Below are 22,895 nucleotides of genomic sequence, written 5' to 3'. Positions count from 1 at the left end.
TCAAAGCCACCATTGAGTATATTTATTTTGGAGGAAATAAATAGGATTTGTCTCCTCTGTAACTCTTCTTTTCTGGAAATTCTAACATTAAAACTAGCCCTTTTTTGGTTATCTATTATTTGCCTTTCGTTATCTACTATTTGCCTTTTGTGTGTGCAGGGACTTGAAACCAGACAATATGCTTATTTCTAATGAGGGTCATATTAAACTGACAGATTTTGGACTTTCAAAAGTTACTTTGAACAGAGGTAAGAAAAATATCAGGTAAGTGCCTTTTTAAAAAGTCCAACAGGCTGGGCGCAGTGGCTCACACCTGTAATCCCAACACTTTGGGAGTCCAAGGCAAGCAGATCACCTGAGGTCAGGAGTTGGAGATCAGTCTGGACAAAGATCATGTCCTGAGTTCAGGAGTTGGAGATCACTCATGGCAAAACCCTGTCTCTACTAAAAATACAAACATTAGCCAGGTGTGGTGGTGTGCACCTGTAATCCCAGCTACTAGGGAGGCTGAGGCAGGGAGAATCGCTTGAAGCCGGGAGGCAGAGGTTGCAGTGAGCCAAGATCACATCACTGCACTCCAGCCTGGGGAACAGAGCAAGACTGTCTCAAAAAAAAAGAAACATATTGTATTCTCTATTAGAAAGGGTAGATGGATGGAAAAGTATTAATAATGAAAATAACCAAAAATTGGACTTATAAATTATAAACTATGGAATTATAACTATTAGTATTTGAAAATAATGCACATCTACAATTCTTCATGTGGAAGTACAAAGTTCAATAGTTATGAATACCTAAAAGTTTTTACTAAGTTTGGTAAAATCTGATCTGTGCTGAGGTAGGGGTATTTATTGTCTTTGATTTTTATTTTTTTTTATTTATTTATTTTGAGATGGAGTTTTTGCTCTGTTGCCCAAGATAGAGTGCAATGGCACAATCTTGGCTCACTGCAACCTCTACTTCCTGGGTTCAGGCAATTCTCCTGCCTCAGCCTCCCTAGTAGCTGGAATTACAGGAGCCTGCCACCATGACCAGCTAATTTTTTTATTTTTAGTAGAGATGAATTTTCACCATGTTGGCCAGGTTGGTCTCGAACTCCTGACCTCAGGTGATCCACCCGCTGTGGCCTCCCAAAGTGCTAGGATTACAGTCCTGAGCCACCACACCTGGCCAGGGGTATTTATAGTCTTTATTGATCCCAGTTCATGTGATTATTCATATGATTTGCCACTAGGAATATTCCATAATATGCAGTATATTTACCACATTACCTTTCTAAAATCTAAACATTTTTGAATTGTGATTTCAAAGAAATCTGACTTTGAAATCTTATTTTTAAATCTGATTCTAAGGATTTCAGATAAGCTATTGGAAAATATCACAAATGACAAACATTTTGCATTAAGATAAAATTGTTGATAAATTTAAATCACTTTGTATGTCATAAGGGTCTAATTTTTTAAAAAAAACTTTTGTAAAATATCCTATACGTGTATTATTATTACTTATTAGTTCTTATCACTTTATCAGTGTGAGGCATAAATGAAATTTGTTGTTAAAACTTTCAGTATACTTTCATTTATTTATTTATTTAGAGAGTCTCGCTCTATCAACCAGGCTGGAGTACAGTGGCGTGATATTGGCTCACTGCAACCTCTGCCTCCCAGGCTCAAGCAATTCTCATGCCTCAGCCTTCTGAGTAGCTGGGACTATAGGCATGAGCCACCACACCCAGCTAATTTTTAAAAGTCCTATATCATATAAGAACATTAGCATTCTGGGATTATTTTTTGTTTGTTTGTTTGTTTAAGAGACAGGATCTCACTGTATCACCCAGGCTGGGGTGCAGTGATGTGATCATAGCTCACTGTAGCCTCAAACTCCTGGGAAAAGCAATTCTCCCACCTTAGCCTCCCCAGTAGCTGGGACTACAGGTGCTTGCCACAGTGCCCAACTAGTTTTTAAATTTTCTGTATAGATAAGTCTCACTATGTTGCCCAGGCTGGTTTCAAACTCCTGGGCTCAAGGGATCCTCCCCGCTTGGCTTCCCAAAGTGCTAGGATTTCAGGTGTTAGCCACCATGCCTGGACAAGAACATGACTTCTTTTACCATTTTTTTTAAATATCTAAGTGGAATAGTATAGTATTATGTGTCAGTGTTGAATTATTTTAAAATATTATTCACCGAAACATGCTAATGATCTGGGTCAGTTAATATCTTGACCTAGGCTTAAACATATTAGCTAACATGAGGGACCCCAAATTAATACTGATTCCATACCATCTCCTCATTTATTTGTTTATTTTTTGAGAAAGAGTTTCGCTCTGTTGCCCAGGTTGGAGTGCAGTAGTGCGATCTCGGGTCACTATAACCTCCACCTCCCTTGTTCAAGCAATTCTACTGCCTCAGACTCCTGAGCAGCTGGGATTACAGGCACTCACCACCACAACCAGCTAATTTTTGTATTTGTAGTAGATACAGGGTTTCACCATGTTGGCCAAGCTGGTCTCGAACTCCTGACCTCAAGTGATAAGCCTGCCTCAGCCTCCCAAAGTGCTGGCATTACAGTGGTGAGCCACTGTGCCCAGCCACCATCTCCTTTTTTAACATTTTGTTTACAAAAAATTATTTTACTGCCATATACATAACACTCATTTTTAGTAAATGGGAGGTGAAGATTTTAAATAAATTTATATACTTTTCTTTGCATACATAGATATTAATATGATGGATATCCTTACAACACCATCAATGGCGAAACCTAGACAAGATTATTCAAGAACCCCAGGACAAGTGTTATCGCTCATCAGCTCTTTGGGATTCGTAAGTACTTGAGAAGATAATTAACATGACATACCCTTTCATGATTACCATTTAAATTTTAAAATCATCTTTAAAGATCAAAATAGATCTAAGTACCAAACATTTGGATTTACTTTAACAGTTTGTCTATTTATGTGGTGGTTTTTGGAAAGTAAACCTGTTTTTATTTTTCTCTTTTTAATAGAACACACCAATTGCAGAAAAAAATCAAGACTCTGCAAACATCCTTTCCGCCTATCTGTCTGAAACATCACAGCTTTCTCAGGGACTCGTATGCCCTATGTCTATAGATCAAAAGGACACTACTCCTTATTCTAGCAAACTACTAAAATCATGTGAGTATAAAAGAAAAGGTAGGCCAGACATGGAGGCTTACACCTGTAATCCCAGCATATTGGGAGGCTGTGGCAGGATTTCTTGAACCCAAGAGTTCAAGACTAGCCTGCAAAACAAAGTGAGACTTCATCTCTACAAAAATTAGCCACGCATGTTGGTGCACACTTGTGGTCCCAGCTATATTGGAGGCTGAGGCAGGTGAATTGCTTGAGCCCTGGAGGTTGAAGCTGCAGTGAGCCATAATAGTGCCATTGCACTCCACCCTTGGTGACAGAGCAAGACTATGCCTCAAAAATACAAAAAATGCTCCAAAATTCAAAACTTTTTGAGTACCAACATGACATCCAGCACTTTGGGAGGCCAAGGCGGATAGATCTCTAGAGGTCAGGAGTTCAAGACCAGCTTGGTCAACATGGTGAAACCTCGTCTCTACTAAAAATACAAAAATTAGATGGTCATGATGGTGGGCACCTGTAATCCCAGCTCCTCAGTGGCTGAGGCAGGAGAATCGCTTGAACCTAGGAGGCGGAGGTTGCAGTTAGCTGAGACTGTGCCACTGCACTCCAGCCTGGGTGACAGTGAGATTCCGTCTCAAAACAAACAATTTACCATTATTTATTTGCTTTATCCAGCAGTATTTTTAAAAATCCCTTATACATGTGTATAATTTACACTTGTAAGTGCATAAACCTCAGTGTTACAATAAATACAAGTTGAATTAAATACAAGTGTTAAATACCAGTTAAATTGAGTAAATGTAGTCATAGTCTAACCTTATGAGCACATCTGGATATAGCACATCAATAATGCTCCTTTATCAGGAATAGTTTCAGATTGGATCATAGATATTCCAAATTGATTTGCTCCTAGTTATACATTGATTTGGTGGCTCACACCTGAAATCATAGTATTTTGGGAGACTGAGGCGAGAGGATCACTTGAACCCAGGAGTTTGAGACCAGCCTGAGCAATATAGTGATACCCTCCCCATCTCTAAAAAAAAATGGAAAACATTAGCCAGATTTGGTGGTCCTCACTACTCAGGAGACTGAGGTGGGAGGATTGCTTGAACACAGGAGTTTGAGACCAGCCTGAGTAATACAGTAAGACCACCATCTCTAAAAAAAGTTAAAAACATTACCCAGGGCTGGGCATGGTGACTCACGCCTGTAATGCCAGCACTTTGGGAGGGAGGTGGGTGGATCACCTGAGGTCAGGAGTTCAAGACCAGCTTGGCCAACATGGCAAAACCTTGTCTCTACTAAAAATACAAAAATTAGCTGAGCGTGGTGGCATGTGTGTGTAATCCTAGCTACTCAGGAGGCTGAGGCGGGAGAATCGCTTGAACCCAGGAGGTGGAGGTTGCATGAGCCAAGACTGTGCCACTGCATTCCAGCCTGGTGACAGTGTGAGACTCTGTCTCAAAAAAAAAAAAATTAGCCAGATGTGGTGGTCTTCACTACTTAGGAGGCTGAGATGGGAGGATCACTTGAGCCCAGAGGTCAAGGCTACAGTGAAAGTAATCATACCACTGCACTCCTGCCATAAATCAGTCGATCAAGCAACCATTTCCTTATTCTTTATTGTATGAATGTTAAGAAGATTTTGTTTGGTTCTAACTTTCTCATCATAGCAGTACTTGTATCTAAACATAGTGGGATATGTTTAAATATATTAACAGTATATGTATCTAAACATAACGGGAAGCATGCCAGAAACATCTGCAGTTGTTCTTGTGGACTAGATAGTGTTTACAAAAAATAGTTCTGATATGTAATACTTAATACTTTGCTTAATTATATGTAAATATTCAGGTTCAGTAAGGAGCTGAGAAAGCTGTAACATAGAATTCAATATTGTCTCTTCTCTATAGGTCTTGAAACACTTGCCTCCAACCCAGGAATGCCTGTGAAGTGTCTAACTTCTAATCTACTCCAGTCTAGGAAAAGGCTGGCTACATCTAGTGCCAGTAGCCAATCCCACACCTTCATATCCAGTGTGGAATCAGAATGCCACAGCAGTCCCAAATGGGAAAAAGATTGCCAGGTTTGAGGGACATTTATCTTAATGAAAATTAATTATGTATGCCAAATGAATGAGAAAAACATTATACCTTTTCATATAAATTCCATAAAGAAATGAAATTGTTACATGAATGGCAGTCATGGTATTATCAATAATTCTTCATTTTCCTGCACATTCTGTCAAATCCTTTTGAAATATTTCATTTCTCATTCAATTGTGACATTGTTCTTGCTTGATTATATGAGATTCTTGCAGTAAATTGATACTAAATGTTTGGCTTCTATGTATCTAGGTGGACATCACTTGTTTTTAAAAGTCCTTCCCATGATACAGACATTGACTGTTGGTTTTATTTTATTTTTAACTTACATCATTTAAAAACTTATATTACCTCCTTCTATACTGTTTCCTGCCAGTTTCTTGTTTTATGGAATGGTAACTCTTCTGGATCAGAAATAACTTTTTTTTTTTTTTGAGACGGAGTTTCGCTCTTGATACCCAGGCTGGAGCGCAATGGCGCGATCTCGGCTCACCGCAATCTCCGCCTCCTGGGTTCAGGCAATTCTCCTGCCTCAGCCTCCTGAGTAGCTGGGATTACAGGCACGCGCCACCGTGCCCAGCTAATTTTTTGTATTAGTAGAGACGGGGTTTCACCATGTTGACCAGGATGGTCTCGATCTCTTGACCAGGATGGTCTCGATCTCTTGACCTCGTGATCCACCCGCCTCGGCCTCCCAAAGTGCTGGGATTACAGGCTTGAGCCACCGCGCCCGGCCTCAGAAATAACTTTTAAACCACAAAGGTAATGTGGGTGTGCCCTTAAAGTGTCTATTCTGAGGAGATTGCTTGCCAAATGAATGGATTTTCTTAAAGTTACTTTACTTAACTTACATACTCTGTTTTTGTCTTTTTAAAAAGTTATTAGAGCTAATAGATGTTAAAGGTGATAGGGGCCGGGCGCGGTGGCTCAAGCCTGTAATCCCAGCACTTTGGGAGGCCGAGGCGGGTGGATCACGAGGTCAAGAGATCGAGACCATCCTGGTCAACATGGTGAAACCCCGTCTCTACTAAAAATACAAAAAATTAGCTGGGCATGGTGGCGCGTGCCTGTAATCCCAGCTACTCAGGAGGCTGAGGCAGGAGAATTGCCTGAATCCGGGAGGCGGAGGTTGCGGTGAGTCGAGATCGCGCCATTGCACTCCAGCCTGGGTAACGAGCGAAACTCCGTCTCAAAAAAAAAAAAAAAAAAAGGTGATAGGAACTAAATTCTAAAATCATAATAATGTTTCCTTCATAGAATGCTGATAAAATAACGATAGATTAGGATAACACTAATATCCAAAGAATAAACCTTTTATTTGTTAAAATAACTTGTATTCTATTTGCTGCTTATTCTCAGCAATAGAATTTTATTATTATTGGGTATTTGTATTTCATATGCAAGATCAAATTAACTTTTAGCCGAGGCAGGGTTTCTTAATCTTTTTTTCTTCTCTCCTTATATGCTAAAATAAAGGTAGTATATGCTGCAAGATAAACCGATTTCCATTCCTAGTACTATTATTACACTCCTTTCCTATTGAAGAAAACATTGTTTACTATTTCAAATTATACACGGCTTTACCGTCTTCCTCCCACTTCTGCATCCCTGAGGAATGCAATGATGGGATTATAGTGGTGCTTCTCAAGTTATGATCAGAGGAATGATAAGGTACCCTCTGAAAAACCTTATACTGATCCCCAAATGTATCATCTTCTGTGCTTGCAGATCAGTGAGGTATAATTCAAGAATATCCTTTTTAGGCCGGGCGCGGTGGCTCACACCTGTAATCCCAGCACTTTGGGAGGCCGAAGCAGGTAGATCACCTGAGGTCAAGAGTTTGAGATCAGCCTGGCCAACACAGCGAAATCCCGTCTCTACTAAAAATACGAAATTAACTGGGTGTGGTGGCAGGCGCCTGTAATCCCAGCTACTCAGGAGGCTGAGGCAGGAGAATTGCTTGAACCCGGGAGGCAGAGGCTACAGTGAGCTGAGATCATGCCTCCAGCCTGGGCAACAAGAGCAAAACTCTCTGTCTCCAAAAAAAAAAAAAAATCCTTTTGCCTGTGACTAAGTGCTCATTATTACTAAGTTAATGATAGTTAATAAAGTTTGTTATTGATTTACATCAAAAATAGGCACTATTAGAGTTTACTAAAGACTCACTCTACTTGACTATTCTTGTAAAAATCTTGATAACCAAGCGCCAATTTGCAATATTATATACAAAGTTGAGTGTCCACAAGTACCCACAGATAGTTGGAATTCAGAAAAAACCATATTGTTATTAATGCTTTATCAGTTCATCTTATTGACAATAGATTTTAATTTCTGCTCTTTGGGGTTTGTAATTATGAATTACCATTAGTGTCACTTCATCCTTATCAGCGTGGTTCTTTAATACTTGTATGAAGTGATATATATTAACAACATTTTAGGTCTATAACTTTTCACTGACTAAATTTCAAGCCCTGTGCATTTTGTAGTTCAAAACAGAATCATCCATGCTGGGTATGGTAGCTCATGCCTATAATCCCAGCATTTTGAGAGGCCTAGGCAGGTGGATCACCTGAGGTCAGGAGTTTGAGATCAGACTGGCCAACAAGGTGAAATCCCATCTCCACTAAAAAAGAAAATGCAAAAATTACCCAGGCGTCGTAGCATCCCCTGTAATCCCAGCTACCCGGGAGGCTGAGGTGGGAGAACTGCTTATACCTGGAAGGCAGCAGATGCAGTGAGCTGAGATCACACCATTGCACTTCAGCCTGGGTGACACAGCAAGACCCTGTTTCAAAAAAAAACAAAAACAAAAACCAGAATCATCTATATACCTATTGCAAAATAGATATGTACATAATGCAGCCTTACCCCAAAGTATGCCTTAATATGTTGCCTGTTAATTTGTCCTGTTTAAGTAACATGTGATACACTATCAAAATAAGTATTATAGAATAATTTATTTAAATTTTAGACCAGTGTTTCATTCAAAATAATGTATTTAAGCTTATAATTTTATAATTGTTTACATTGCTTCACTCTCGCCCTGGCTGGAGTACAGTGACTTGATCTCAGCTCACTGCAACCTCCACTTCCCGGGTTCAAATGATTCTCTTGCTTCAGCCTCCCGAGTAGCTGGGATTACAGGCATGCATCACCACACCCAGCTAATTTTTGTATTTTTAGTAGAGACAAGGTTTCACCATGTTGGTAAGGCTGGTCTTGAACTCTTAACCTCATGATCTTCCTGCCTCAGCCTCCTAAAGTGCTAGGATTACAGGCATGAGCCACTCAGCCCAGCCTTATATTGCTTTTTAATTTTCTCTTATTATTTATTTTTTCCATTCGAAAGTGGGAATAGGTAGCATAATAGTTTATAGGGTCATTTATCCTACCTTAGTGGACCATGGTTAAAAGGTCAAAATATCTCAGCTTTATATACCTAAAACAAAATTCTTTTTCCCTCTTAGGAAAGCGACGAAGCATTGGGCTCGACCATGATGAGTTGGAATACAGCTGAAAAGTTACGTACAAAATCTACAAGTGCCATTGAGACGAAGGGTTTCAATAAAAAGGATCTTGAGTTAGCTCTTTCTCCCATTCATAACAGCAGTGCCCTTCCCACCACTGGACGCTCTTGTGTAAACCTTGCTAAAAAATGCTTCTCTGGGGAAGTTTCTTGGGAAGCAATAGAACTGGATGTAAATAATATAAATATGGACACTAACACAAGACAGTCAGGTTTCCATCAGTCAAATCAGTGGCCTGTGGATTCTGGTGGGATATCTGAAGAGCACCTTGGGAAAAGAAGTTTAAAAAGAAATTTTGAGTTAGTTGAATCCAGTCCTTGTAAAAAAATTATAAAGAATAAAAAATCCTGTGTAGAGTATAAGCATAATGAAATGATAGATTGTTATACAAATCAAAATACAGGCTTAACTATTGAAGTTCAGGACCTTAAGCTATCAGTGCATAAAAGTCAACAAAACGACAATGCTAATAAGGAGAACATTGTCAATTCTTTTACTGATAAACAACAAACACCAGAAATATTACCTGTACCAATGGTAGCAAAAAACCTTATGTGCGAACTGGATGAAGATTGTGAAAAGAATAGTAAGAAGGACTACTCAGGTTCTAGTTTTCTATGTTCTGATGATGATAGAGCTTCTAAAAATGTTTCTATGAACTCAGATTCATCTTTTCCCGGAATTTCTATAATGGAAAGTCCATTAGAAGGTCAGCCCTTAGACCCAGATAGAAGCATCAAAGAATCATCTTTTGAAGAATCGAATACTGAAGATGCACTTATTGTATCACCAAACTGCCAAGAAAAGTCCTCGCCAAAAGGTGACGAGAACCTTACCATACAAGAGAGTAACCAAAAAATGTTAGCTCCTTCTTTGGAGGCGCTGAAAACATTAACCTCTAAAAGAAATGCTGTAGCTTTTCGAAGTTTTAACAGTCATATTAATGCATCCAATAACTCAGAACCATCCAAAATGAACATGACTTCTTTAGATGCAATGGATATTTCGTGTGCTTATAGTGGTTCATATCCCATGGCTGTAACCCCTACTCAGAAAAGAAGATCTTGTATGCCATATCAGGTATATTTCTAACTTTCTAACACTTTGTTTTTTGGATTTAAAAAAAACTATTAGACATTTGCCTCTAAGGTAGACTATGCGGTATTAATCATATAGTTTTGCTCTCCTTGTTGAGATTCTGTGGGCTGTTGGAAGTTTTCACCCAGAAAGGTAAAGCTGCTAGAAATCATGTTTATTATTTTCAGCTGTAATGCCTCCTTCCATTTGTGTAGTTATATGTATTTTTCTAAGAAAATACAATCATATTTTCACTTCATCCCCACAGTACTCTGAGATACAAAATTATTATTTATTTATATTTTTATTTTTTGAAACAGAGTCTCATTCTTTTGCCCAGGCTAGAGTTCAGTAGTATGATCTTGGTTCATTACAACCTCTGCCCCTCCGGGTTCAAGTGATTCTCCTGTCTCTACCTCCCGAATAGCTGGGATTGCAGGGGCCCACCACCATGCCCGGCTAATTTTTGTATTTTTGGTAGAGATGGGATTTCCCTACGTTGCCCAGGCTGATCTCAAACTCCTGACCTCAAGCAGTCTGCCCACCTCAGCCTCCCAAAGTGCTGGGATTACAGGCATGAGCCACCACGTCCTGCCAGAGATACAGAATTAAAGTCCACTCTGCCTTACTGCCCTTGAAGGACATATTTAGATGATCTCTTTTCTTAACAGAATAAAAGTTGAAAAATAAATATTTCAAATATTACTTTGTTTTTATTTTCTAAAGTTTTACCAACCCAAAGTTCTACTTTTTTTCTTCCTTTGGGAAAAGGTGCAGCCCCTGAATTTATGTTTCAAAACTTGAGTTTTCTACCCAAGACTTAGTATTAAATGACTTAGAAGGCCCTTGCCCTCAGACCTGCAGTTTTTCCAAATGTTTGTAGGGGATAATGGCACCTGTCCTGCTGGTCTTACAAAATTGTTGTGAAATAACAAATTATCCTAAAAACTTTTAAATGCTATTTTGCACAAGAGGTTATATGTAGTTATGTCTTGCGTGTGCCTTAATCATTTATCGGCCATAGCCTTCCTCAGTGGCTATTCTTAAGCTTGTATTAATCCATGCTAATCCATCTTCTTGCAGATTTTTTTCATTGAACATTTTTCTTGCAGTTTTTTTTGTTTCTTATCCAGATCTTATTGGAATAATCAATGTTATCTAAGCTTTTGAACTTCACTAGATAAAAGGACTTTTTCATAATTATAACTATGCATTCATTTTCCATACTTATCAACGATTTGACTACATCTTTTATGCCTAGCAGCCTATGAACTAGTTATTTTGCTTGTGTGTTTCACCATTTTCTATTCAGTGTAAAAGGAATTAAGATATTTGTTATCTCTTAAACCCTTTTTGAATTAGCAGACTCCAAATCCGATCAAGTCAGGAACTCCATACCGAACTCCGAAGAGTGTGAGAAGAGGGGCAGCCCCCGTTGATGATGGACGAATTCTAGGAACCCCAGACTACCTCGCACCTGAGCTGTTACTAGGCAGGGCCCATGGTAAGGCATGCATGTCTTGAGTTTTTAAAGTGTTCTCTATCACTACATTATCTTTCGAGGTAAAATTTTAAAAAATTTCTTCAGTTCTTACATTACCTAAAGTAAAAGAAAATGAACTCATGCAATACTCTCATGTGTATATGGCATTTATCATAGGAAAATAAGACAGTAGTGCCCATGGCTGTCCCACTCTCTGAATGTAAAAGACCAAACGTTGGAATACATGTGGCCATTTGTCCTTTGCCTTCTGTTTCAGTCTTAATGTTCTAGAGAAGCCCCAACTGCCACTCCTGATATTATCTTACCTCACTTTTTTTTCATTTTTTGAGATGTAGTCTTGCTCTGTTGCCCAGGCTAGAGTGCAGTGATATGATCTTGGCTCATTGCAACATCCGCCCCCAGGTTCAAGTGATTCTCCTGCCTCAGCCTCCCGAGTAGCTGGGATTACAAGTGCCTGCCACTCCACCCGGCAAAGAAGGGAAATCCTTCCTTGCTTCTTCCTGGCTTCTGGTGGCTTGCTGGAAATCTTTGATATTCCTTGACTTAAAGATGCCTCATTCCAGTTCTCCCTCTTTCTGTGATGGTGTTCTCCCTGTGGCTCTATCGTCATGGGGCTGACTTCTTAGAAGGACACCAGTCATTAGGAGCCCATCTTACTCCAGTATGGCCTCATCTTAACCTAATTAGTCATACTTGCAGAAACCCATTTCTAAATAAGGTCACATTCTGAGGTACTGGGGATTAGGACTTCAACATACCTTTTTTGGGGGGACACAGTTCAGCCTGTAACATGAAGCCCTTCTGCATGTTGATGTTACTTACTTCCCTTTTCTTTGAGCTCTTTTCATGATCATCTGTTTCATCCTCCCCACGCCTCCTCTCACACCCTTTCTTCTGTTTTTATTTCCTTGCTGTCTTTTATCCTCAGCCTGAAAATAAGTTTCCACCCTTGTCTTCCCCTCATTGCCTAACTTCTCAAAGGTTTCCTCTTTCTTTGATTATTTTGCTCTGGCAATTCAATCATCGTCTCACTATTTAACTGAAATTTCTTAACAGGCACCAGTGATTTCCTTATTGTCAAATCCAGCTGTCTCTTCTCATTCCCCTGACCTCTGTTGCTGCTTTTCAGTTCCTTCCTTGCCGCTTCTAAATATAGTTCTTTGAGATTCTCCCCTTACCCTTTTTGCCTTACACATGCTTGCTATTCATCTTATCACTCCCATGACTTCAGTTCTCACCTCCATGTTGATTATTCCCAAATCTCTGTCTCTAATCCTGACTTTCTCTAGGCAGCAGACACATAGCCAATAGCCAAGCTATTCAGTATACTACTAGTCTTTCAAATGTTGGGTGTCAAAACTGGACTTGTGGGGCCTGGTGCTGTGGCTCACGCCTGTAATTCCAGCACTTTGGGAGGCCAAGGTGGGTGGATCACTTGAGGTCAGGAGTTCAAGACCAGCCTGGCCAACATGGTGAAACCTTGTCTCTACTAAATAAACAAAAATTAGCCAGGCATGGCGGTATGCACCTGTAATCCCAGCTACTCGGGAGGCTGAGACAGGAGAATCACTTGAACCCATGAGGCAGAGGTTGCAGTGAGCCAAGATTGTGCCACTGCACTCCAGTCTGGACAACAGAGCAAGACTCCATCTCAAAACAAAACAAGACTTGTTATCCAGCTAGCTCTTCCTCTGTTCCCTACCTCAGTTTCATCACCTTCATGGTGACACAATCTTTGTCCCTATATTCAAGGATTTAAATCCATCTAAATAGATCTCTGCAGCATTTCACCGCTCATTTTCTTTGCTCTCACTGTTCTCTTTAAGAACTCATCTTTCTCTTTTTTTTTTTAGTGCCCTTCTATCTGGTCTCTTCAACTTCATTATCAATAAATTGCCACCAGATTTTTCTTCTCAAACCATCTCATGGCTCATTGTATTTCCCTTTTCAAAAAACTACAGTGGCTTCTTGTTAGCTGCTAAGTAAAATCTAAATTGATCATGATATTTGAAGCTATAAGCTCTCATACCAGCCTTCTCTCTAAGAGTCTCTTTATGTGCCTTGTGTTCCCATTCTATTTCTTAAATACATTTAATTTTCAGGTCTTCCTTATTTTGCATGTGTATTTAACCTTACTTGAGCAAAGCCAGTTTCCAAGTATCTTCCAGTCAAATTCTTTCTCATTTCATCATTTCAAATGTCACCTCTTCCATAAAGCATCCCTTGATCAACTACTGGGAATTACTCCTATATTACCATATTAGAAACTATTTAAAACTTAGGTCATTCTTCCTGTGTTGTAATTAGTTGTTACATTTGTCTCCACTACAAAAGCTTAAGAAAACTTCTTGGGGGGAGTGTGAGTTTTCTGCCTTCTACATAGCACTCCTGAATTCCTTGGAAGCACTCAGTAACTGTTATTAATAACCTCTACCATATTAGAAATAGACACATTTAATGTTCCTCTTTCTCTCTTAGCCAAAGCCATTAAGTTCCGATTAGCACTGATTTTTATATCGTGCCTCTTTTGCTATGTCACAGATTTGTTAGCCTGTTTTTTGTATTATAATTTGCATTATCTCTAACTTAGAACACAGTGTGAAAGTAAGCTTCAAACGTAAAGATGTATTTTATAGGATCTTGCCTCTATTTTAGTGAGGCGTCTAGCTCCCTCAGCTAAACAACATGCTGACAACATGCTGAAGCTCAACCATGACCTTCCTGATGCCCCTCCATCTTGCTACCCAGCCGAGATGAGCTGTGTCCTGAGTTTTCAATAACTTTTTGTGCACCTATTTGTTTCAGCTTCTTAAACAGTATGTTAAAATTGTCTGTATTGCCTCTCCCAGAGTAGGGAAAAGAGATTTTTCTTAATCCTCTTTGTATCTTTCATATTTGGCACAATACCTGGTGCCTAGATCAGTGAATGATGAGGGAATGGACTCTAATAATTTTGATAAAATATACCTAACTACTGTTTTCTTACATGCAGGATTTCTGACTTCCGGTGAGTGAGCTTCTCTATAAAGCAATGCGGCAAAGCACATTAAAGTGAACAGTCAAAGTATAATTAGATCACGCTGCTTTAAAAACTATTTTCCTTTTAGCTCACTTGTGAAATACAAAAATGAACTGTCTTCTGTCTTCTCAGCAGCAAGACATCCAGAGAGGTGGTTCTTCTCTGTGAAAAGAAATGTAGGCCTGAGGCATTTTTCATTAACTTTTAAAGGTAGCACAGAGTGAAAATGCAGTCTTTTTTATTACAATGGAAGAAATAGTATTGATTCAGATATTAAAAATGGCTGGGCACTGTGGCTCATGCCTATAATCCCAGCACTTTTGGGAGGCCGAGGCAGGTGGATCACCTGAAGTCAGGAGTTCAAGACCAGCCTGGCCAAAATGGTGAAACCTGATATCCACTAAAAAAATACAAAAATTAGCTGGATGTGGTGGCGCACGCCTGTAATCCCAGCTACTCAGGAGGCTGAGGCAGGAGAGTTGCTTGCACCTGGGAGGCAGAGGTTGCAGTGAACCAAGAGCTGCACTCCAGCCTGGGTGACAGAGTGAGACTCCATCTCAAAAAAACAAAACAAAAAAAAGGCCGGGCGCAGTGGCTCACGCCTATAACCCCAGCACTTTGGGAGGCCGAGGCGGGTGGATCACGAGGTCAAGAGATCGAGACCATCCTGGTCAACATGGTGAAACCCTGTCTCTACTAAAAATACAAAAATTAGCTGGGCATGGTGGCACATGCCTGTAGTCCCAGCTACTCAGGAGGCTGAGGCAGGAGAATTGCTTGAACCTGGGAGGCGGAGGTTGCGGTGAGCCGAGATCGCGCCATTGCACTCTAGCCTGGGTAACAAGAGCGAAACTCCATCTCAAAAAAAAAAAAAATTAACAACTACAGAAGGGCTTTAATTTTCCAAATCTTTTAATTTTATTATTAGAAAATAAAAAGTACAACAACATCAATATATCCCTACAAATTAAAGGAGTGAGTTTTGAATTAGAAAACCAGCAATGTGGCCGGGCGCAGTGGCTCACGCCTATAATCCCAGCACTTTGGGAGGCCGAGGCGGGTAGATCACGAGGTCAAGAGATCGAGACCATCCTGGTCAATATGGTGAAACCCTGTCTCTACTAAACATATTAAAAAAAAAAAAAAGAAAACCAGCAATGTTCTTTTTCTCTGGCTAAGAACATAGTAACATAATTGCTAAGTTTTCTTCCACTATGTGATCTTATTAGACTTTGACTTAAGTATATGGGTATGTGTGGCATAACCATGGAGAAATCATGTTTTTTTTTTAACACAAGTATATTTGGCTGAACTGGTAAAAGGGGCCTAATTTCTAACATAAGTAAAATAAGTTAAAAAATTTTTTTCTAATTTCCTCCTACTTTTCTGTTATTTGGTTACATTATCTAATCCATTGGGATAATTCTTTCTCAGTGCTGCTTGAAAGGCCTACTAACTGAGGTGGTCTGTATGTTTTTATAGTATTAAAGAAATAGAAGCCTGTAGAATATTTGCATTTTGTGTTCCTTTGAGGGAAGATGGTATTGTATGGCTTGCAGGTAAAATGGCACTCTAAATGCATGCAACTTTGTTCCTAACTCAGATTCCACAGTGCTTTCCTAGTTGTCTTAAAATGGAATGGTGGCAGTTGTTTAACCACAACAATGAATTTCGTGAAGTTATCTTTAAAGAGTAACTTGTATGAAAATTTAGCGCTAGACTAGAATTCCTATTCTTAATTTATATTGGTTATCCATTTTTGAACTAAAAATTTACCTTTTCTTAGGAAACACTTTATTCATAGAACTAAAGTATAAACCAGTTTATAGTTCATAAGCTCATATTTAAAATAATTGTTAAAAACATCTTTGTATATAAATGTTGCATCCAATTAAGATTTTATTTAGGAATCAGTTTTACCTATTTCTTTTTTTTTTTTTTTTTTTTTTTTTTTTGAGGCGGAGTTTCGCTCTTGTTACCCAGGCAGGAGTGCAATGGCGCGATCTCGGCTCACTGCAACCTCCGCCTCCTGGGTTCAGGCAATTCTCCTGCCTCAGCCTCCTGAGTAGCTGGGATTACAGGCACGCGCCACCATGCCCAGCTAATTTTTTGTATTAGTAGAGACGGGGTTTCACCATGTTGACCAGGATGGTCTCGATCTCTTGACCTTGTGATCCACCCGCCTCGGCCTCCCAAAGTGCTGGGATTACAGGCTTGAGCCACCGTGCCCGGCCTACCTATTTCTTAAGACAACTCCTTATTATCTCTCGAAACCATAGTTTAAGTGAATATTCTTTGTTAAACTGATTTGTCCCTCTGTGTTCCTAAAAGGAATAAAGCCACATTAAAATACTCTGTAATTAAGGCCTTCCCTACCAGGATTTCCTCCAATTAGTATAAATGTTGCTGCCTTATCTCATACCTTGTGTGGGATACAGAATAATCATGTAAATGTTAACACTTCCTGATATGAAATTGAGTAGTAGTCTGTCTATTTTAGAGAATAATTTTAGCTTAAATGTACTCTCTTGGGTTGTGTTTTAGGATTTAGGATATATAACATATCCAGAATGTCAGAAATTATTAGTAAATGAAAATGGCTTTTTTTCTTTAGCCAGCTGTGGCAATTGATAATCTAAACTTCTTGGAAAATAAAGAGGAAAGCAATTATCATATGCCCAAGTGAAAACAATGTGGGTTTTTGCCCTTTATGAAGACAGAAGAAAGACTTAGGCAATGACTACCTTAAATGTGCACATATTAATGTTTCAGGTAGTGACTACCTGGGGCTGGTGGTGTGGGCAGTAAAAGAATTGACCAAGACAGTTGTAGGTAAGGAAAGGCAAATTTATTAGAAGTAGTAAGAAAATACATTGCCAGGATGCAACAAGCAAGTCAGCAAGAGAGGAGCTGATTACAAGGAGACAAAGGCTTGCTGGAGATCTTATAGGATGGTGCTTGTGCTGGAGAGGGCTACGTGCAATACTAATAACCCCAAGGTTTCAGTGAGCTAACTCCCATTTTTCTTTTCTTTTCTTTTTTTTTGAGATAGAGTCTTGCTCTGTCACCCAGGCTGGAGTGCAGTGGCATGATCTCAGCTCACTGCAACCTCCACCTCCCAAGTTCAAGCAGTTCTCCTGCCTCAGTCTCCCCAGTAGCTGGGATTACAGGCATGTGCCACCACGCCTGGCTAACTTTTGGGTTTTTAGTAGAGACAGGGTTTCACCATGTTGGCCGGGCTGGTCTTGAACTCCTGGCCTCAGGTGATCCACCAACCTCAGCCTCCCAAAGTGCTGGGATTCCAAGTATGAGCCACCGTGCCCAGCCCTACCTTGCATTTTTCCATCAGTAAAGGGTCTGGTGATAGCTGGGCACAGGACGATTGTGAGTTATTTGTACACGAGGGCTGTGCATCCTGGACCATGAAGGAAGGCAGACTTATAGCTTATCTGCTTTTTCTTTTTGTTTCCCCTGGTCCCACCAACCTAACTCCTTTTCTCTAATTAGGACTCCGCAATTAATATTTCTGTTCATCAAATATTTATAGAGAATGCTTGCAACTTTAGCTATTTCCTCTTCAATTACAGGTCCTGCGGTAGACTGGTGGGCACTTGGAGTTTGTTTGTTTGAATTTCTAACAGGAATTCCCCCTTTCAATGATGAAACACCACAACAAGTATTCCAGAATATTCTGAAAAGAGGTGATTATTTTTCTCCTATTAAGATAGTCATTTATTGGCAGGGCAAGGTGGCTAACGCCTATAATCCCAGCACTTTGGAAGGCCAAGGCAGGTGGATCACCTGAGGTCACAAGTTCGAAACCAGCCTGGCCAACATGGTGAAACACCATCTCTACTAAAAAAAAAAAAAAAAAATTAGCCGGGCATGGTGGCAGGCGTCTGTAATCCCCAGCTACTCGGGACGCTGAGGCAGGAGAATCGCTTGAACCTGGGACGTGGAGGTTGCAATGAGTTGAGATTGCGCCATTGTACTCCAGCCTGGGCAACAAGAGTGAAACTCCATATCAAATATATATATATAGTCATTATATATGTGACTATATATATATGCTATATATACTTATATACAATGACTATATATGTAGTCATATATAACGACTAGTACTTTATGTATATATAATTAGGTAATGTAACCAAATAACATATATAATGACTATATGTATGTAAGTCATTATATATAAATAACTATATATGTGAGTGACTATATGACTATTTGTATAGTCATTATATATGTGTTATTTGGTTCCATTATCTAATCCATTGGGATACTTTATATATACATAGTCATTTATCTGTATCATTATTTTGAGCAGTGATAAACAAGTTTATTTGTATATGTGTAATTTTAGATATCCCTTGGCCAGAAGGTGAAGAAAAGTTATCTGACAATGCTCAAAGTGCAGTAGAAATACTTTTAACCATTGATGATACAAAGAGAGCTGGAATGAAAGGTACAGTTTTGTGTTACCATTGATTTGTTCCAGATGGTGAATATTTACAAAAATATTAAGTTCCAATATAATACTACAGATAAGCTGACTACTAAATTGGTACAAAGATAATTTATTTCTTCCCTCTAGGTATGCATTGATATATTGGTCCTTATTCTTTTTTTTTTTTGAGACAGAGTTTCACTCTTGTTACCCAGGCTGGACACCGCAACCTCCGCCTCCTGGGTTCAGGCAATTCTCCTGCCTCAGCCTCCTGAGTAGCTGGAATTACAGGCACGCGCCACCATGCCCAGCTAATTTTTTTGTATTTTAGTAGAGATGGGTTTTCACCATGTTGACCAGGATGGTCTTGATCTCTTAACCTCGTGATCCACCCGCCTTGGCCTCCCAAAGTGCTAGGATTACAGGCGTGAGCCACCGTGCCCGGCCCTATATTGGTCCTTATTCTACATGAAAATTCAATGTATCACATGGTAGAAGAGGCGCAAAAAAAATTTAGTGTGGTCAAATTACAATACTGTATTCATGCATTAAATTTTACTAATCAGTGGGTGTGGTGGCTCATGCCTACAGTCCTACCACTGTGGGAAGCTGAAGCTGGCAACTGTTTGAGCTCAGGAGTTTATCACCAGCCTGGGCAACATGGTGAAAGTCTGTCTCTACAAAAATTAGCCAGGCATGGCAGTGTGCACTTGTAGTTCCAGCTACTTGGGCATAGGCGGGAAGATTGCTTGAGTGCGGTGGTCGAGGCTACAGTGAGCCATGTTTGCACCACTGTATTCCAGCCTGGGCAACAAAGTGAGACTCTGACTCAAAAAAAAATGTATTAATCTCAAGCAAGTATCTAAAACAGTCTTACCTCATTTTTTTTGTTTGTTTGTACATATATTATTATTGCTATTTATTTATTTAGAGACAGGGTCTTAGTATGTTGCTCAGGCTGGTCTTAAAATCCTGGGCTCAAAGGATCCTCCCACATCAGCCTCCCAAAATGATGGGATTACAGGCATGAGCTACCCACACCTGTCCTAAAACAATCTTATCTTCTTAGTGTCTGGGGGTTTTTCCTTTTTTTTTTTTCTTTTTTCTTTTTTTTGAGAAGCAGTCTTGCTTCGTCACCAGGCTGGAGTGCAATAGTGTGACCTCAACTCACTGCAACCTCCACTTCCCAGGTTCAAGCAATTCACCTGCCTCAGCTTTCCAAGTAGCTAGGACTACAGGTGCGCACCACCACACCTGGCTAATTTTTTGTATTTTAGTAGAGACGGGGTTTATCACATTGGCCAGGCTGGTCTTGATCTCTTGACCTCGTGATCCAGCTGCCTCAGCCTCCCAAAGTGCTGGGATTACAGGCATGAGCCACCGCTCCTAGCCCGTGTCTTGGGTTTTTCAAAGCCTCATGAAGTTAAGGAAATAACAGGAATTTTTTTTTTATGAAACCCTCTGTTCTGTAATTTTTTTAACAAATTTATTTAATCTTGCTAGAGAGATGTTCTGTAATTTCTTATTGCTTCATTTTTGATACTATTATTTATTGATAATTGTACTGGGTCCCAGCTTGGCTTAAGACAAACTTGGTATATTATAAACCACTCAATAATTTTCACAGTGCAGGAGTATATTAAACCTTAATTTGGAAACGCGAATATCTGTGGCAGCTGCCCTAAAATCCTTTTTGTAACAAGGTATGGTACAATAGAGACAAACATTATATCCCAAAATGCATTTCCATGTCAAGTAGGGTGTATTCAGGAAAACGAGCTTCAGAAATATGTCATTTGCATCAGCTTCTAGGTGTTCCCTATAATAAGATCAACAGTTTGTTTTTTTGGTTTGGGGTTTTTTTTGAGACATGTTCTGGCTCTGTCGCTCAGGCTGGAATGCAGTGATGCCATCTTGGCTCATTGCAACCTTCTGGGCTCAATCGATTCTCCCACCTCAGCCTCCCAAGTAGCTGGTACTACAGGTGCACACTGCCACACCTGGCTAATTTTTGTATTTTTAGTAGAGATGGGGTTTCACCGTGTTGCCCAGGCTGGTCTCGAACACCTGGGCTCAAGCCATCTGCCCACCTTGGCCTCCCAAAGTACTGGGATTACAGGCATGAGCCACCACACCTGGCCCAGTTTGTTTACTCATTGATTTAACTAATCCTCTAAAGTGCCTTCAAGGAGCTAGGTGATATTGCTTTAGGCACTGGGAATACCCTAGGGATGAACTAGACTTAGATCCCTGTCCTCGTAAAACTTGCAATCTAGTAGAGAGACAGTGGACAGTTACAGGCACAATAGAATGTCATGTAATGGTAAATGTTAGGAAGAAAAATAAAGCAGGGTGAGAGGACACGAAGTGATGGCAGGAGACTTCTTTTTAGACAGTGTGGTCAGGAAGACCTCTGTGAAGAGGGGGATTTGAGCAGAAACCTGTGAAAAGTGAGGGAGCAGACATTTGGAAACTCAGTTCTAGCTTTTTCAAGACACTTCAGACTTAGATTATGCTACTTGAAACACATAAACACCCACACATTTCAACTTCCGGTAGCGTACATTGGATTTGGATAGATCGAGTCCTTGTAGTAGTATTTCAGAATAGATATGAGTGTCCTAAAGCAACATATTAGTCAGATTGCTATTATAAAAAGCACTATCACTCATAAGAAGGATTTATTATTATTATTATTATTAATAATTTTTTAAATTTTAGACAGAATCTCGTTCTGTCACCCAGGCTGGAATGCAGTGGCATGATCTCGGCTCACTGCAGCCTCTGCCTCCCAGGTTCAAGTGATTCTCCTGCATCAGCCTTCCAAGTAGCTGGGACTACAGGCATAGCCCACCACGCCTGGCTAATTTTTGTATTTTTAGTAGAGGCAGGGTTTCACTATGTTGGCCAGGCTGGTCTCGAACTCCTAACCTCAAACGATCTGCCCACCTCAGCCTCCCAAAGTGCTGGGATTACAGGCATGAGTCACCACACCTGACCCAAAAGAGCATATTTTCATTTTACTAGGTAGAAGGAAATAGGAACAATGACAGGTAATGAAATGGCAGTAAAGAGGTGAGCAAGGCTTGAGATCTTCTAACCAGAGCAGCTCTGTGATATGGAGCTTCCAATGTAGCCATATGCTAGAAGTCAATATGTTGTAGAGATGCAAGTCAGGGAAATCAAGGAAGTCAAAGAACCATGAAGAGAACATGTTAGAAATGTCATCAGTGTATATCTTGAAATCACCGTGAAGCATAAGGATGCAGCGCAAGGGAGAAAGCTAAAAGAGGGTGAGCTTCATGCTAAGGCTGTCTAGGGCAATAGATAGTGCTAAGGAGTGTGCTGATAGAAACAGGTGGCAAGGCCTTCGAGTAAGAATTGGAGCATTCATCATGGAAGACCAGTGGCATGGAAGGTTTGTTGATCAAGGAGCAGAAAGTAGGCCACACTGTCTTCTCTTGAGTCAGGAGTTCTGTAAGAAGATCCAGGCAGGGCAGGCACGGTGGCTTATGCCTGTAGTCCCAGCACTTTGGGAGGCTGAGGCAGACAGATCACTTGAGGTTGGGAGTTTGACGCCAGCCTAGCCAACATGGTGAAACCCCATCTCTACTAAAAATACAAAATTTAGCCAGATGTGGTGGCACATATCTGTAATCCTAGCTACTTGGGAGCCTGAGGCAGAAGAATTGCTTGAACCCAGGAGGCGGAGTTTGCAGTGAGCCAAGATCGTGCCACTGCACTCCAGCCTGGGCGAGAGAGTGAGACTCTGTCTCAAAGAAAAAAAAGAAAAAAAATTAGCCAGGCATGGTGGCACTCACCTGTAATCCCAGCTACTTGGGAGGCTGAGGCAGGAGAATCCCTTGAACCTGGGAGGCAGAGGTTGCAGTGAGCCAAGATTGTACCACTGCACTCCAGCCTGGGCAATGGAGCAAGACTCCATCTGCAAAAAAAAAATAAAGTGAGAAAGATAGGCTTCTAAGTTAAGGCAGATCAAACATCTGCAAAACTGGCATAATAAAGTAAGGTAAATTATATGTGAGACATTCTTTTCTTATCATAATTATTGTAAAGCAGTACTTACTTAGGT

The 22,895-nt window shown here is 40.1% G+C and overlaps 1 protein-coding gene across 2 annotated transcripts in view; it reads left to right on the top strand.

The window, feature by feature from the left end:
* MASTL (microtubule associated serine/threonine kinase like) overlaps positions 1 to 22,895 on the top strand; it is a 38,733-nt gene that overhangs the window by 14,624 nt on the left and 1,214 nt on the right. Inside the window, exons 4-11 of one of the 2 annotated variants that reach the window (XM_012437791.3) lie at positions 160 to 248; positions 2,718 to 2,824; positions 3,009 to 3,159; positions 5,034 to 5,206; positions 8,693 to 9,832; positions 11,195 to 11,333; positions 17,940 to 18,053; positions 18,722 to 18,823. In XM_012437791.3, the coding sequence (XP_012293214.2) occupies positions 160 to 248; positions 2,718 to 2,824; positions 3,009 to 3,159; positions 5,034 to 5,206; positions 8,693 to 9,832; positions 11,195 to 11,333; positions 17,940 to 18,053; positions 18,722 to 18,823 (2,015 nt within the window). Of the gene's footprint in view, positions 1 to 159; positions 249 to 2,717; positions 2,825 to 3,008; positions 3,160 to 5,033; positions 5,207 to 8,692; positions 9,833 to 11,191; positions 11,334 to 17,939; positions 18,054 to 18,721; positions 18,824 to 22,895 lie in introns of both variants that reach the window. The other variant, XM_012437790.3, reaches the window with a different exon arrangement.

Source organism: Aotus nancymaae, unplaced genomic scaffold, assembly GCF_030222135.1.
Source record: "Aotus nancymaae isolate 86718 unplaced genomic scaffold, 86718_ANA_hifiasm-v0.15.2.pri h1tg000077l, whole genome shotgun sequence".
NCBI lineage: Eukaryota > Metazoa > Chordata > Mammalia > Primates > Aotidae > Aotus > Aotus nancymaae.
The sequence above is the reverse complement of the archived record's forward strand: the minus strand, read 5'-3'. Positions and strand labels throughout refer to the sequence as shown.